Source organism: Sphaerodactylus townsendi, linkage group LG11, assembly GCF_021028975.2.
Source record: "Sphaerodactylus townsendi isolate TG3544 linkage group LG11, MPM_Stown_v2.3, whole genome shotgun sequence".
In the NCBI taxonomy this organism is placed as follows: Eukaryota; Metazoa; Chordata; class Lepidosauria; order Squamata; family Sphaerodactylidae; genus Sphaerodactylus; species Sphaerodactylus townsendi.
Genome location: NC_059435.1, coordinates 77,419,975 through 77,435,170, shown reverse-complemented (window position 1 = coordinate 77,435,170; position 15,196 = coordinate 77,419,975). Strand labels below are relative to the sequence as shown.

The 15,196-nt window shown below is 49.6% G+C and overlaps 1 protein-coding gene across 1 annotated transcript in view; it reads right to left on the bottom strand.

Annotated features, from left to right (window-relative positions):
* Positions 1-4,851: 4,851 nt before the first annotated feature.
* The window catches only part of LOC125440664 (unconventional myosin-Ig-like), a 75,382-nt gene continuing 65,037 nt past the window's right edge, over positions 4,852-15,196 (bottom strand). The window contains exon 23 of the mRNA XM_048510523.1: positions 4,852-5,449. Coding sequence (XP_048366480.1) covers positions 5,290-5,449 — 160 coding nt within the window. The 3' untranslated portion in view covers positions 4,852-5,289. The remainder of the gene's footprint in view (positions 5,450-15,196) is intronic.

Below are 15,196 nucleotides of genomic sequence, written 5' to 3'. Positions count from 1 at the left end.
AGCCATAGATCGACTTCTCCATAAATCTGTCCAAGCCCCTTTTATTATTTATTATTATTATTATTATTTATTAGGTTTATAAACCTGCCCTACCGAAGTAGAGACTAGGAGTGCAGGAATAGTATAAAGAGCACCATCAATTAAAATACAATGTAATATAAATAAGGGGATGGTTCGGTAAAATAAACCCATTCTGTTAAAATGTGCAGCATTAATAATTTAAAGGCATGGATATTAGCCTAATATCATTCCCACAGAAGTCAGCTACAGAGTAATTTTATAGGTCTTCATAAAAGGAAACAAGAAGTGGGAGGGAGGGAGGGAGGGAGGGGCCCCTATCAACGGCTAGATCTCCCCCAAAGGCCAGTCAGGAATGAAGCTCAGTCTTGCAGGCCCCATGGAACTCAAAGCAAGACCCGGCAGGGTCCGACAGTTGGAGGTAGAAGCTGCCCACCAGGCTGGGGCCAGAGTTGGAAGGCTCTGGGTCTGGTGGAGGCCAGCTGCCAGATCACTGGAAGGGAGCTAGGGATCACTAGTAGATTGGCCTCCTGTCAACTGCAGAGACCAGTTCGGGGACATAGCGGGGGTCAGACTGTCCCTGTAGGGTGGCACGTGGGAGGTCCAGGGTCACAGTAAGGTCTTGGGAAGGTTAACACCAGCACCTTGAAAGCTATCCAGGTGAGTGGCCATCACCACCTCCTGTGGCAGCATATTCCAAACACCCATCACACGTTGCGTGAAGAAGTGTTACCTTTTATTAGTCCTAATTCTTCCCCCCAGCATTTTCAATGAATGCCCCCTGGTTCTAGTATTGTGAGAAAGAGAGAAAAACTTCTCTCTGTCAACATTTTCTATCCCATGCATAATTTTATAGAAGGACAACCTGGGACCGGCCAGAAGAGGAGCTGCTGATCGTGCAGCTGCTGATGGAGACCTCACTGATGCTCAAGTTGGAGTCCATGTGGAAGCCCTCCCTTGCCACTGTGCTAAATTGGCCGCTGTACCACACTCTCTGTCAACTCCAAGTTTCTAGTCCTTACCAATAAAGCATTCCAACGGGTTCATGCTATTAGTCTATATCAGAACCTTGTGCTCGATACTAGGGAATTATCAGCCTTCGCCAGGGCATGGGCCAATTACTACGTTGACAGTGGGGGCTGACAAATTGTAGTTCTGGAACATCTGGAGAGTCACAGGTTCCCACCCCTGGTCTATATTCAAGGTAGGGAACCTGCGGCTCTCAGATGTTCAGGAACTACAATTCCCCATCAGCCCCTGCCAGCATGGCCAATTGGCCATGCTGACAGAGGCTTGATGGAATTGATTCCTGAGCATCGGGAAAACCTGGAATCCCAGTCTCAGGTAGAGTTCCTCAGTTTGCTTCAGGACCATGCAGGGAAGGGCTGGAGATTTAACCCTTCAACTACCACTCCGTTTTGCAGTTTATAATGCAGTAGAGTCGGCCATCCAAATCAGATGTTTTCTCCAGGGAATCTGATCTCTGCAGTCTGGAGATCACTTGTAATTCCTCAGGATCTCCAAGTCCCACCTGGAGGATGGCAACCTGATACATAACCCGTCAAATTCCAGTTGGCTTTGCTATTTGAAATTGGGGCTCTTTGCTTGAATATTTAGATTTTCAAGATGAAAATAGATTTTTTTAAAAAAAAGTACACCTTTCTCAACTTCCCAGTTAAACTGAGAATCCGCAGGCAGGACATCTGGTTTCAAACAGCACAATTAGGTGGAGGTCAAAAAGTTAAACCCCCTGTTTCTTCCCTGTACGGCCTGGATCTTCATTTCTTTGAGCCATAAGCACCGGTCTGACCTCCTGGGCAGGAAGATATTCTATTTTTTTCTGCAATTTTGGATTCGTTCTACTTCTTATGTGCAGAGATACTCCTGGGCTGGGCCCAGATCCGTGGGCAGGGGCTGTTGCAGAGAATCATGACTGTGACTTCGCTGCCCTTCCCACCCTGTGGCATGCATGCGCACCCACTGGCATGCGGCAAAGACTGCAACTGTGAAAAGTTCGCAGCAGTATTGCTGGTTCTCCTCCCTGCCCCCCTCCCCACAGTCTAGAATTCCTCCCGTTGAATGGTTCAAGGCAGTGTGAATCACAGGGAAGAAGAACTTAGCACCAATGAGCATGACCATGAATAGACCTTAGTAGAACGGGGTGAGCTTCGGGGGCTTTTACGTCAAAACGACACACCTGTTGGCACAGGGACATGTTTCTGGGAATTGTCCCTTCGATGCGGAGCCAGTCTCATCATTCAGAAGCAACAGGTGCTGACCAGTGCGTCAGCCCATGACAGAAAGATGAGACAGACCGCTCGTTCTGTTTGTGAGTCATCTGAGGACACCTGCTCTACCTAGGAACAGTGGCGTGGACAGTTGGGGGAAGATGCCGGGAACAGCCTCCAAAATCGATAGCATGGAGGCTGCTGAATCTCAGCCCACAGAGGCAGGTTGGGGTGGGGGGAGGACTCAAGCTCGGCAGCTTTGCATGTGGCAGGAAGTCCCAGATTTACCTCCAGGTAGGAGGGCCAGGGCCCTCCAGCTTGCCAGCACCAGGCAGGCGGCATACCAGATGGCCTTGTTCTGACTCAGAATCAGAAGGCGAAGTTACGGTTTACATCAGGGGTGTCCAACTCTGGCCCTCCGAATGCTCATGGACTACAATTCCCATCATCCCCTGCCAGCACGGGAATCGTAGTTCATGAACATCTGGAGGGTCAGAGTTGGACACTCCTGGATATTGAGCCCTCCACAGGGCTGTCATTTGGAAGAGAAACAGCGACAGACTTCGGGCCAAACTGGATGGGATTTGCCCTCCTGGCTGCCACGCAAATGCTGCCACCACCACCACTGTAAAGTGGCTTTAAAATGCCACAAGAGCCTGATCCTGATTAGGCCACGGCACAGAGCTCTTGCTCTCTCTGCGGGGGTTTTTTTCAGGTGCCAAAGCAGCCACACGTGTTAGGGGAGTGCAGTGGTTTTAGCACTCGATCAGGAAAGGAGTTGGTTTTTATACCTCGCTTTTCTCAACCGTAAGGAGTCTCCAAGTGGCTCCTAATCCAACCCCACACTCTCCCCCCCAACAGACCCCTTGGGAGATAGATGGGGCTGAGGGAGTTCAGACCTGGCTCAAGGTCGCCCAGCAGGTGTGGGGAATCAAACCCAGCTCTCCGGATTGGAGCCCGCTGCACTTCACTCTGCCACGCCAGGCTGGGGGGGGGGGGGTACAAGGGACCCCCAGCCTGTTGTGCTATGCTGGCGCCCCTTTAAAATGGCAGCGGGGTCCTTGCGGCAGCCACAAAGATGCTGTTACATCTAGTTAGGGCAGTGATGGCGAACCTCTTCGAGACAGCGTGCCCAAACTACAACCCAAAACCCACTCATTCATTGCAAAGTGCCAACACGGCAATTTAACCTGAATACTGAGGTTTCAGTTAAGAAAAAATGGCTGGCTCTGAGGTGTGTGTTACTCGGGAGTAAGCTTGGTGGCAGTTGTTGGCTTTCCTTTGAAGCAACCGTGCAATTCTTCGAACGGATGAATCATGACCCTAGGAGGGTTTGCTCAGAAGCAAGCCACATTGCCAGTACATTGTCAGCTTACTCCCAGGTAAAGGATCATGCTTCAGTTCTGCAGCAGTGCCCCTGAAGTAGTCACTCCCCCTCCCCTGACACCACAAGACCTTAAAGGGTTTTTTTTAAATTGGCAACTCAATATTGTTATATCCAAATAACATTATAACAATCTGTGTATCATGTTCTCTGAATTCACAGCTTTATGCTTTTTTAAAAAGTAAAACGTTAGTCCCTTTCATTGTGGAGATATACCTTTCCCCTTATATCTGCATAACAAAAGGGATGAAGGCTTAATTTTCTTTAAATTGAAATGTAGGAATTTTGAGATTCTGATTGGTCTAATGCGGTGATGATGACACAAAGATGTTCAATTGATGATTTTAGATTGGGGGCTGGAAAAGGAAATAGCTGTCGCTGGGACAGGGGCAGGGAAAATGGCTGCCCTGTAGGCAAAATTGGGGGAAATGTGAACTTTCCCCCCATGAGCCAATCATCCAGGCATTGCTGGGATCATTCCCAAAACTTCACAGCAAAGTATGTTCGGGAAAGAGCAGGAAAAACTGGGGAAATGGCCAAAGGTCCAGGAACGTTTGCCAACGCTGTGAGGAATAAGACCTTTCCTATCACTGTATTGTTGAAGGCTTTTACACACTGTTACACACAGTGTGTAACAGACCTCCCTCTGTGATACACCTCTGAAGATGTCAGCCACAGATGCAGGCGAAATGTTAGGAACAAGATCCACCAGACCACGGCCACACAGCCCGGAAAACCCACCAGAACCAGTTTCCTATCACCGTTTATTACAAAGGCACCAAAGAGCATCCTGTTGAACAGGGCAATACAAACATTATGCACATCTTTTAAAGTTATCTGTGTGCTGCTGCCTCCATCAAAAGCAACCCAGGTCATAACACTAGAATGGGGTACGCACAGTGATGGGATCCAAAAATTTTAGTAACAGGTTCCCATGGTGGTGGGATTCAAACAGTGGCATAGTGCCAATGGGGCTGGGCGGGGCACGACGGGGGCATGGCCGGGCATTCCTGGGGCGGGGCATTCCTGGGCAGGGCTGTGGCAAGGATGCAGCCGCTCCGCCGGTCCTTGGGCGGGAAATGAATGCACGCAGGCGCAGGCTGCCACCCACGCCGGTGCACCTCCTGCTAGCCTGCTTCAAGTTCTGCGCGCTACTGCTGAGAGGAGGGGCGTAACTAAGGCAAAAATCATGTGGCAAAATCACCAATTAGTAACCCCCTCTTGGCACACACCAATAATTAGTAAGCTACTCTCGGGAACCTGTGAGAACCTGCTGGATCCCACCTCTGGGTACGCAACGAGAGGGTTCTTCGCTACCCATGTGGAGATTTTTCCCTATTTTGGATGGGCTGCAAATGTATGTATGTATGTATTCATTTTACTTAATTTACTTATACCCCGCTTTTCTCCCCCATGGCACGCAGAGCGGCTTACATTGGTCTCCATTTTATCTTCACAATTACCCTTGAGGTAGGTTAGGCTCAGAGAGAGTGACTGGTCCGAAGCACCCAGTAAGCTTCCCTGAGGAGAGTGGGGATTCGAACCAGGGTCTTCGGGTTCCCAGCTGCCCCAAAGCAACGGAACACCTGGGGCCGGAGTGCTCAAGGCCTCTCCCTGCTCTCTTCACGTCTCCCAGCCAGCGGTCGCCCCATCCTTTGTTCATCTCCTTGGTGAGTAAAGAATGAAACCATCCCGACTCTTGACGAAGTTGGGCTGGGCTTCTGCGTCCGTCGTCGTCTCCACGGTCACCAGCCTCTTCCTTCCTTTCAGGCTGAGCTGGATGCAGTCCGCCACTTGAACGCGGAGCTCCAGCTTTGCCCTGGGGGGTAGAGAGGGAGAGGAGGGGGGTCAGTGTGATGGAAGAAAGCAAGTTAGAATTTGCAGCAATGATTGACAGGGATAAATCACAGATGGGTACTATTTCAGTCAACCTTCACCTCTGAACTACGTGCCAGCTCTCTGTGACCCATTTCTATGTCCCAGGAGGGCAGAGGTGGGATCCATCAGGTTCTCACAGGTTCCCGAGAGTAGGTTACTAATAATTTGTGTGTGCCGAGAGGGGGTGACTAATTGGTGATTTTGCCACGTGATTTTGGCCTTAGTTACGCCCCTCCTCTCAGCAGTAGCGTGCAGAGGTGGAAGCAGTCTAGCAGGAGGTGCACCGGCGTGCGTGGCAGCCTGTGCCTGCATGCATTCGTTTCCCGCCCAAGGACCGGCGCAGCGGCTGCATCCTTGCCACAGCCCCACCCAGGAATGCCCCGCCCCTAGAATGCCCCGTTCAGCCCCATTGGGGCTACGCCACAGTTTGAATCCCACCACCATGGGAACCTGTTACTAAAATTTTTGGATCCCACCACTGCAGGAGGGGGCTTACAGTACTTCTGGGCACTTTGCCTGGAGGACACCTTTTATCTTTGTAAACAAGAACTGCAAGTCTACCAATTCGCCTTTTGGTCCTTGCTTATTTTACAAATAAATTGCTTCATTTTGGTTACAATTGGGTTCAGCTGACTTCTGTGCAAAAGGTTGCTTTTGTTCCAGTCAGCTGAGCTACTGCAGGGCAGGCAAGAGAAGGGAGAGCCTGTAGCGAGATCCTTTTTAACCAGTTCTGCTTATCCTGGTTAATAGTGATTGGTTACGTGCAAACGTCTTGGTCTCTAACGTCACCCTGTCACCACCTCATTGTGATGTCAAACTTTCTATAATTTATTTTTTGGAGGGACACTTGGGATTTTGATTTTTGGCAGACTCTTGAGATTGTGATTTTTGGGACGCTTTTGAGAGCACAGCTCTGGTCTCCGTTGGATGGCTCTCTGTACTGAAAATAAAACCTATATTTTCCCCTTACAGACACCTTTTTATTCTCACCTAGACAAGCACCCTAAAATAAGCAATCAGGCCATCAAGAGGAACTTTCGGCCAGTGGTGGGATCCAAAAATTTTAGTAACAGGTTCTCATGGTGGTGGGATTCAAACTGTGGCGTAGCGCCAATGGGGCTGGGCGGGGCACGACGGGGGCGTGGCCAGGCATTCCAGGGGCAGGGCATTGCTGGGCAGGGCTGTGGCAAGGATGCAGCTGCTGTGCCGGTCCTTGGGCGGGAAACGAATGCACGCAGGCGCAGGCTGCCATGCACGCCGGTGCACCTCCTGCTAGACTGCTTCAAGTTCTGCGCGCTACTGCTGAGAGGAGGGGTGTAACTAAGGCAAAAATCACGTGGCAAAATCACCCATTAGTAACCCCCTCTCGGCACACACAAATAATTAGTCACCTACTCTCGGGAACCTGTGAGAACCTGCTGGATCCCACCTCTGCTTTCGGCAGACCTGGCCACAAGGAGATGGGGGAGACAAATTTGGACTGAGCAAGAAGCATGGCCAAGCTGGATAGAGGAGTCTCTATGAAGACTCAGATTTGTTAAAATTATTCACTTCCTTACTTCATTTATACCCAACCTTTCTCCCCAAAGTGGCTTACCCACATTTTCCCCACCTCCATTTTATCCTCACAACGACCGTGCAGGGTAGGTTGGGCCGAGAGTGTATGACTGGCCCAGGTCACCCACCAAGTTTCCGTGGCAGAGCGGGGGATTAGAACTTGGATCTCCCAGACCCTATGCCAAACTGGCTCAGCAATCAACTTAAATCAATCTTTGCAGATCATGGTAGCTTAGGCTGATTCCGCATGGGCCAAAAACAGCAGTGTGAAAATGGTGTAAAACGGTTTAAAACGGTGTAAAAGGGTTTATACTGTTTTCACACCATTTTCACACCACTGTTTTTGGCCCATGTGGAATCAACCTTAGTTTACAATAAGGGAATCCCCCAAATAGCACCGCAAACAATGAAAGACGACAAGTAGGCGTAAATGGAAGCAGCTCTTGAAAGAAGGGAAAGGAGCTTGTAAGTCACCTTGAGTCTCCTTACAGGAGAGAAAGGTGGGGTATAAATCCAAACTCTTCTCTTCTTCTAACATTTGAAAGAGAAGAGTTTGGATTTATAATCCACCTTTCTCTCCTGTAAGGAGACTCAAGGTGGCTTACAAACTCCTTTCCCCTCTTCTCCCCACAACAGACACCTTGTTGGGTAGGTGGGGCTGAGAGAGTTCTGAGAGAACTGAGACTAGCCCAAGGTCACCCAGCAGGAATGTAGGAGTGCAGAAAGACATCTGGTTCACCAGATAAGAGTCTGCCACTCAAGTGGAGGAGGGAGGAATCAAACCCGGTTCCCCAAATTAGAATCCACCTGCTCTTAACCACTACCCCACGCTGGCAGGATCCTTACATTGTAGCTAGATTGTACCCTGGGGGTAGGCCTGAGAGCCATTCATGCCCCAGAGGGTGGAAATCAGGGCCAGAACTCTGTATTCGAGTTCTGTGATTGTTCCATCTCATATGACAATCCCCAATCAATGCGATATGATGAGAGTGGAGAGTCTGCGTTGCAATATTAATCTGTTTTGTTCACGAATCTACTGCTTCCTGTCCAGTGGTGGGATCCAAAAATTTTAGTAACAGGTTCCCATGATGGTGGGATTCAAACAGTGGCGTAGCGCCAATGGGGCTGGGCGGGGCATGATGGGGGCGGGGCATTAATAATTTCTCTGTTACTGTAAAAAACTCTTACTGTAAAAAAAGTTCCTAATTTCCAGCTGGTATCTTTCTGTCCATCATTTAAACTCATTCTAGCAAGTCCTATCGTCTACTGCCAGCAGAAAAACTACTTCTCCTCTAATTGACTGCCTGTCAAATGCTTAATACTTTCAAATACTTAATTTTGTTTCTAGAAATCAAAAGAAGGAGACTTTCCTTAAACAAGGAACTTTACCATAATTCTAAAACATGTTTTTAAAACAGCCCAACAGGGAGAATTATCCCGTTTTCTACCTTCGCTAACCAGCCACATAGGAAACAGTAGGACTTGATGATTTTTGGACCTAATGGGATTTCTAACGGAAAAGCAGACCCAATTAGTAATCCCCTCTCGGCACACACAAATAATTAGTAACCCACTCTCGGGAACTGGTGAGAACCTGCTGGATCCCACCTCTGTTCCTGTCCCTCAGAGCAGGCAGATCCCATGCAGCAGTACCCCCCCCCCCCCTTAGTGTACATCTTGAGGGCCGGAGGGAGAGAGGGAGGGAGGAAGGATATTCCAGAGTCTTCTGATGCTGCATGTGCAGCAGCTGAAGGGCATGATGGGAAAATCCTTGAAGCATCTCTCTTGGAGCCCTGGCAGAGTGGGGGAAAGGGAGATGCCAGGGGGCAATAGGAAGTGGGCCAGCCCACGGTGTCAGCCGGGAGGAAGGGCTCTGGGAGCTGATCAAAGGAGGAGGTTTTTGTGTCGAGGCCTCTAGTTTTAATCCAGGAATGAAAGAAGCCCCTGCAGCCCTGAGATCCAAAGTTTGTGAAAAACACCCCTAGCCTTTGAGACGGAGGGATGCAAATTCACCAGCTCAAAAAAGGGTTACAGAAATAGCAAGCTTCTGCCACTGCCCAAGCACAAAAGCGCCTTATAAGTCTTGCTAAATATAGTTGCCAACCTCCAGGTGGGGCCTGGAGATTCCCCAGAATTACAACTGATCCCCGGTCTACAGAGATCAGTTCTCCGGGAGGGAGCAGCTGTTTTGGATGGTGGACTGTATGGCATTATAGTCCCTCCCCTCCCCAAAACCCACCCTCCCCAGATTCTAATCCCAAATCTCTAGGAGTTTCTCCACCCAGAGATGGAAACCCTATGTTATAGCGGAGGGGAAACTTGTAAAAATCTGACCTGCGCCTGTCCCTCATGAGGCCCTGATACTGCCACGCATCACCCCAAAGAGCCAGGTGCCTGAGGGGGCTGTAGGGTCCCTCGCCCCCCCCCCCCGGCAATGCAATCTGCAATGATAACAGACCCCCAGATCCACAAGCCTCTCTTTGAGGCACTTATAGCCATGGAGAATCCGCCCCCTCCCTAGGCAGATGGATCGGAGCGTTTAACCCACGTCTAAACTTATCCTGAACCCATCAGTCTCTTCTTGGCCAACCATCGCCATGGCAACTGGGCACTCAGCGCCATGGCAACTGGATCCCCAGCACTTCCTGGCAGTCCAAATACGACATCAGGGTATTGGTGCGCAAAGAAGCACCCGGAAGCAGAATGCTTGTCCCAGGTGAGCCAGGGCAGGCTGGTATGATAGAGCTGCTGAAAGGAAGAGCCAGTCACACAAACAAATGCAGAACTGGGGCATGTTATGAAGAGCTCTGCCAAGGTGGTTCAGTCAATAACATCTGGAGTGCCAAAGGTTCGCCACCACTGTACTAGCCCATTGCTGGTTGTAAGTCTGCTGCTGTGATACTGGCTATTTCTGCTGCGGCAGAAATCACACTGGAACGCCTCCATACCCTGCGGCTTGCAGCCCCAAAGCCTTATGCGTCCCTTGAACAGAAAAGAAGGACAAAAGCGTTCCAAGTCGCACTTCAGGTTGGGGATCCGAGTTCTGATTCACTGACGTGTCTGCAGAGGAGCTCCTTCCGCAGAGCCGTGGCTTCCCCCGCCCCTCGGCAGCCGCCCCTTTTGTGCACCGCATGTGCTGCCATCTGGAAGGCGACCTCTGACCTGGGCTGGACCTGTGTCTTTTCAGACCGAGTAATTGATTCCCCGTGGCTGACATCTGCCTTCCACAGGCCACCTTCCGGCCTGATGGCGTCTGAAAGAAGACTGGGCTGGGGGGCGGGGTGGGGGGAGGCCTGGGAATCTCCCAGCTTGGAGAGGATGGGTGGAGGCACGTGACTGAAATGCTGATGCCACGAGGAAAGGAGCTCACTTGCAGATCTCCAGGATTTTCCTAACCAAGAGGTGCAGGCATCAGAAGAAGAAGGAGAGTTCGGAGTTATACGCCATCTTTTTCTCCTGCAAGGAATCTCAAGCTCAATGTACTGTCGAAGGCTTTCACGGCCGGAATCACTGGGGTGCTGTGTGGTTTCCGGGCTGTATGGCTGTGTTCTAGCAGCATTCTCTCCTGACGTTTCGCCTGCATCTGTGGCTGGCCTCTTCAGAGGATCTGTGCCCGGCATCTTCAGAGGATATGATGTTGGGAAAGTAAGTGGAGTATATATCTACTATCAGATCCTCTGAAGATGCCAGCCACAGATGCAGGCGAAATGTCAGGAGAGAATGCTGCTAGAACATGGCCATACAGCCCGGAAACCACACAGCACCCCAGAATCTCAAGCTGTTTTACAATCTCCTTTCCCTCCATCCCACCCCCCACAACAGATACCTTGTGAGGCAGGTGGGACTGAGAGGGTTCCGTAGAACTGTGACTAGCATAAGGTTACCCAGCAGGAATATAGGAGTGCGGAAACACATCTGATCCACCAGACAAGCCTCTGCCACTCAGGTGGAGGAGTGGGGAATCAAACCTGGTTCTCCAGATTAGAATCCATCTGCCTTCTCTAACCAGCCACATAGGAAACAACGGGACTTTATTATTCTTGGACCTAATGGGATTTCTAACGGAAAAGAAGACCCAATTAGTAGCCCCCTCTCGGCACACACAAATAATTAGTAGCCCACTCTCGGGAACTGGTGAGAACCTGCTGGATCCCACCTCTGGGTGCAGGAGAGAACCATAGAATCAGAGCTGGAGGAGGCCACCCAGTCCAACCCCTTCCCCTGCCATTCAGGAACACACAGTCAATCCAGGCTCTGTTAAAAAACCTCCAAAGAAGGAGACTCCACCACTCTCCGAGGCAACAGATTCCACTGTCCAACAGCCCTGACCGTCAGGAAGTTCTTCCTAATGTTGAGGTGAAATCTCTTTTCCTGCTCCTTGTCCATTACTCCTTGTCCTAGTCTTTGGCGCAGCGGAGCCCTTAGGGGATGGGGTGGGATATCAATCCGATAAAATAAAACAAGCTTGTTCCATTTTCAACATGACATCCCTTCAAATGTTGAAACATGGCTATCATGTTCCCCCCTTAACCTTCTCTTCTGCAGACTAAACATACCCAGCTCCCTAAGTCTCTCCTCATACGTCAAGGAATTCAGACTGTTTATCATTTTGGTAGCTATTCTCTGGACCCGTTCCAGCTTGTCAATATCCTTCTTGAACTGCAGTGTCCAGAACTGGACCCAGTATACCAGGTGAGGTCTGACCAGTGCAGAATAGAGCGGCACTATTACTTCGGTCAATCTAGAATTGCAGCCTAGAATTGCACTGGCTCTCTTGGCTGCCGCATCACACTGCTGACTCATGTTCAGTTTGTGGTCTACTAAGGCCCTCAGATCCCTTTCACGTGGCTTGTGATCAAGCCAGGTCTCAACCACTCTATACCTGTGCATGGGTTCGCTCCTCACCTCAGCCCTGTGTGGTCATCTGGATTCAGGACCAAGGAGTGGCTCACGACCTCTCAGCAAATGAGACAGGCTTTGAACCCCAAGTCTCCCAAGTAACATAAGCTCCAGCCCTGGGCTTCAAAACTACAGAGGGCCATCTTGGAGTGTCATGTTTCTATGGGAAGAGAAACAGCTGTCTGTCATGGTGAAGCCGGGGGTGGGTGGGTGGGGAGCTGTCTGCAGTGCCTCTCAGCCTGAGCTGTCACTTGATGCTGGAACACGCAGCTGTTATCAAAAGGATCTCTGGTACTGGGCATGATTGGGAAGCTCCACGCCAAGACCGAAGAAAGCAGTTGTTTCTTGGAATGTAAGTGGTTCTGGGCTAGGCAGATGGGTGGCTCCATGCAAGACTCTTTCCTTCTAGGTTAAAGGTTAAATGACATAGCAACTCAAAAGTGACAGGAACGAACAAACCAAATTGGCACACTAACCTGGACTTACGTTGTAAACAACAACTATAATAAATAATTCAAAATTCAACTCGTGCGAAGTATTATTTTGATTATTTTTCATGAGAATAATTTACAATAAGACAATAATCCTAAACACTAACCCTATTCTAATCTCACGTTCATAAAATACATAAAGTGCCATACAAATAATTATGAAATGCCAGTGTCAATCGGACAATATCAATGTCCAAATTTCATAATATGCTATATATGTATACCAGCAGGCATTTTTTTGAATATCTTCCAAGAATTTGTAATTATTATTGTCCCACTAATGATCATGTATATATCAAAAGTCAATGTGAGACTTCAAGGGCAATAAATTCCAAAGAATAGATATGTTCTCAATTTCATGTGATTCCCGTATACCAAAAATTAGAATCCTGTATAGAATCGCACCATGCGTCTGAATGCGTTTTTGAAGGTATCTTCCTCAGTATACCAATTCTCAATAGCTTGATTTCATCCTGGGGTTAACATTTTTACAGAGTGTCATCCTTCCCCTTCCCCTAGAAACCAGTGGTGGGATCCAAAAATTTTAGTAACAGGTTCCCATGGTGGTGGGATTCAAACTGTGGCGTAGCGTCAATGGGGCTGGGTGGGGCACGACGGGGGTGTGGCCAGGCATTCTGGGGGCGGGACATTCCTGGGCGGGGCTGTGGCAAGGACACAGCCGCTGCACCGGTCCTTGGGCGGGAAACGAATGCACGCAGGCTCAGGCTGCCACGCACGCCGGTGCACCTCCTGCTAGACTGCTTCCAGTTCTGCGCGCGACTGCTGAGAGGAGGGACGTAACTAAGACAAAAATCACGTGGCAAAATCACCCATCAGTAACCCCCTTTCAACACACACAAATAATTAGTAACCTTCTCTCGGGAACCTGTGAGAACCTGCTGGATCCCACCTCTGCTAGAAACTCAAAACTCATCACCTCACTACCTGAAAGCCATTCTACCTAAGGGACCCATCACTCTTCCTCCCAAGAGAACCCTGCCATCGCACTTTTTAAATTTTATCCTTGCCCCAACTAAGAGGAGTATTGATGCCGGCTCGCCTGAATGCCTTTCCTTCTGTGTGGGGCAGATTCCTACGAATCCCTCCCCACGAAAGAACATGCCCCTGACCCCAGAGGTCAATCGAGTCGGTTGAACATATTTTACTAGTCTGTGAAATGTATCCCTCGTTTCGAAGGCTCTTCATCGAGCCTCCCATCCGGAATTGCCACTTATTTTCTGATAAGGGGAAGATTTATTTCTTTTCTGTGTGATCGGTGCCCACATAGAACTGTGGATGTGGCAAAATATTTGGCGTTGGCTCAGCAGACCCGCCCCAGTTATATTGTTTAACTACCCTTTTACTGTATTGTCGAAGGCTTTCACGGCTGGAATCACTAGGTGTTGTGTGGTTTCTGGGCTGTATGGCTGTGTTCCAGTAGCATTTTCTCCTGACATTTCGCCTGCATCTGTGGCTGGCATCTTCAGAAGATGCCAGCCACAGATGCAGGTGAAACATCAGGAGAGAATGCTGCTAGAACACGGCCATACAGCCCAGAAACCGCACAGCACCCTACCGTTTTATTGTCTGCCTTGCTTTTATTTATCCTAATCTATTTTCTTCTTTTAATCTATTTATTTATACTTTTATTAACTTCTTTGTTTATCCCAATAAAGGTATTGAATTGAAAAGAAAAAAAACACTGAGAGGTCTGTGGCTCCAGATAGCCCCAGTCCCGACTCTCCCGAAAGCACCGGGCTCGGCTCCCTCCTGGCTCTTCAAAGCGGCTTGCTAGCCTGATCCTGGAGCTGCCCCTTGGCAGCTGCCGGGGGCTTTCTTCTACTCAGCAGGGCTGCGCTAAATATAGTGCTGGAAGAAAGCAGAATTCCCATAAGAGGCCCTTTGTTTCTGCCTGCCATGTGAGCTGCTGCGGGAGGGGGGGGGATTCCTCCCAGTGTTTGGGTGTGCGTGGCTTCTTGGTCATCAGGGCACCGACCTCCTCTGGCAGAGAGAAGTCAGCTAACAAAAGGACAGGAAGTGATGTTACACACACACACACACACCGCTGATATTTGCAAGTGAGAATTGAAAATATATTGTCAAAGGCATTCACGGCCTGAATCACTAGGGTGTTGTGGGTTTTCTGGGTTGTATGGCTGTGTTCCAGTAGCATTTTCTCCTGACGTTTCACCTGCATCTGTGCAAAACGTCAGGAGAAAATGCTACTGGAACACGGGCAGAGGTGGGATCCAGCAGGTTCTCACAGGTTCCCGCGAGTAGGTTACTAATTATTTGTGTGTGCCGAGAGGGGGTTATTAATCGGTGATTTTGCCACGTGATTTTTGCCTTAGTTACGCCCCTCCTCTCAGCAGTAGCGCGCAGAACTTGAAGCAGGAGGTGCACCGGCATGCGTGGCAGCCTGTGCCTGCATGCATTCATTTCCCGCCCAAGGACCGGCGCAGCAGCTGCGTCCTTGCCACAGCCCCGCCCAGGAATGCCCTGCCCCAGAATGCCTGGCCACGCCCCCGTCGTGCCCTGCCCAGCCCCATTGGCGCTATGCCACAGTTGGAATCCCACCACCATGGGAACCTGGTACTAAATTTTTTGGATCCCACAACGGAACATGGCCATACAACCCATAAAACTCACAACACCCTAGTGATTGAAAATATGTTAACGCATGACTCACAGTGAGAGCAGGGCTGTCTGCACATGCACAGATAATCTCTGTTTCACAATCT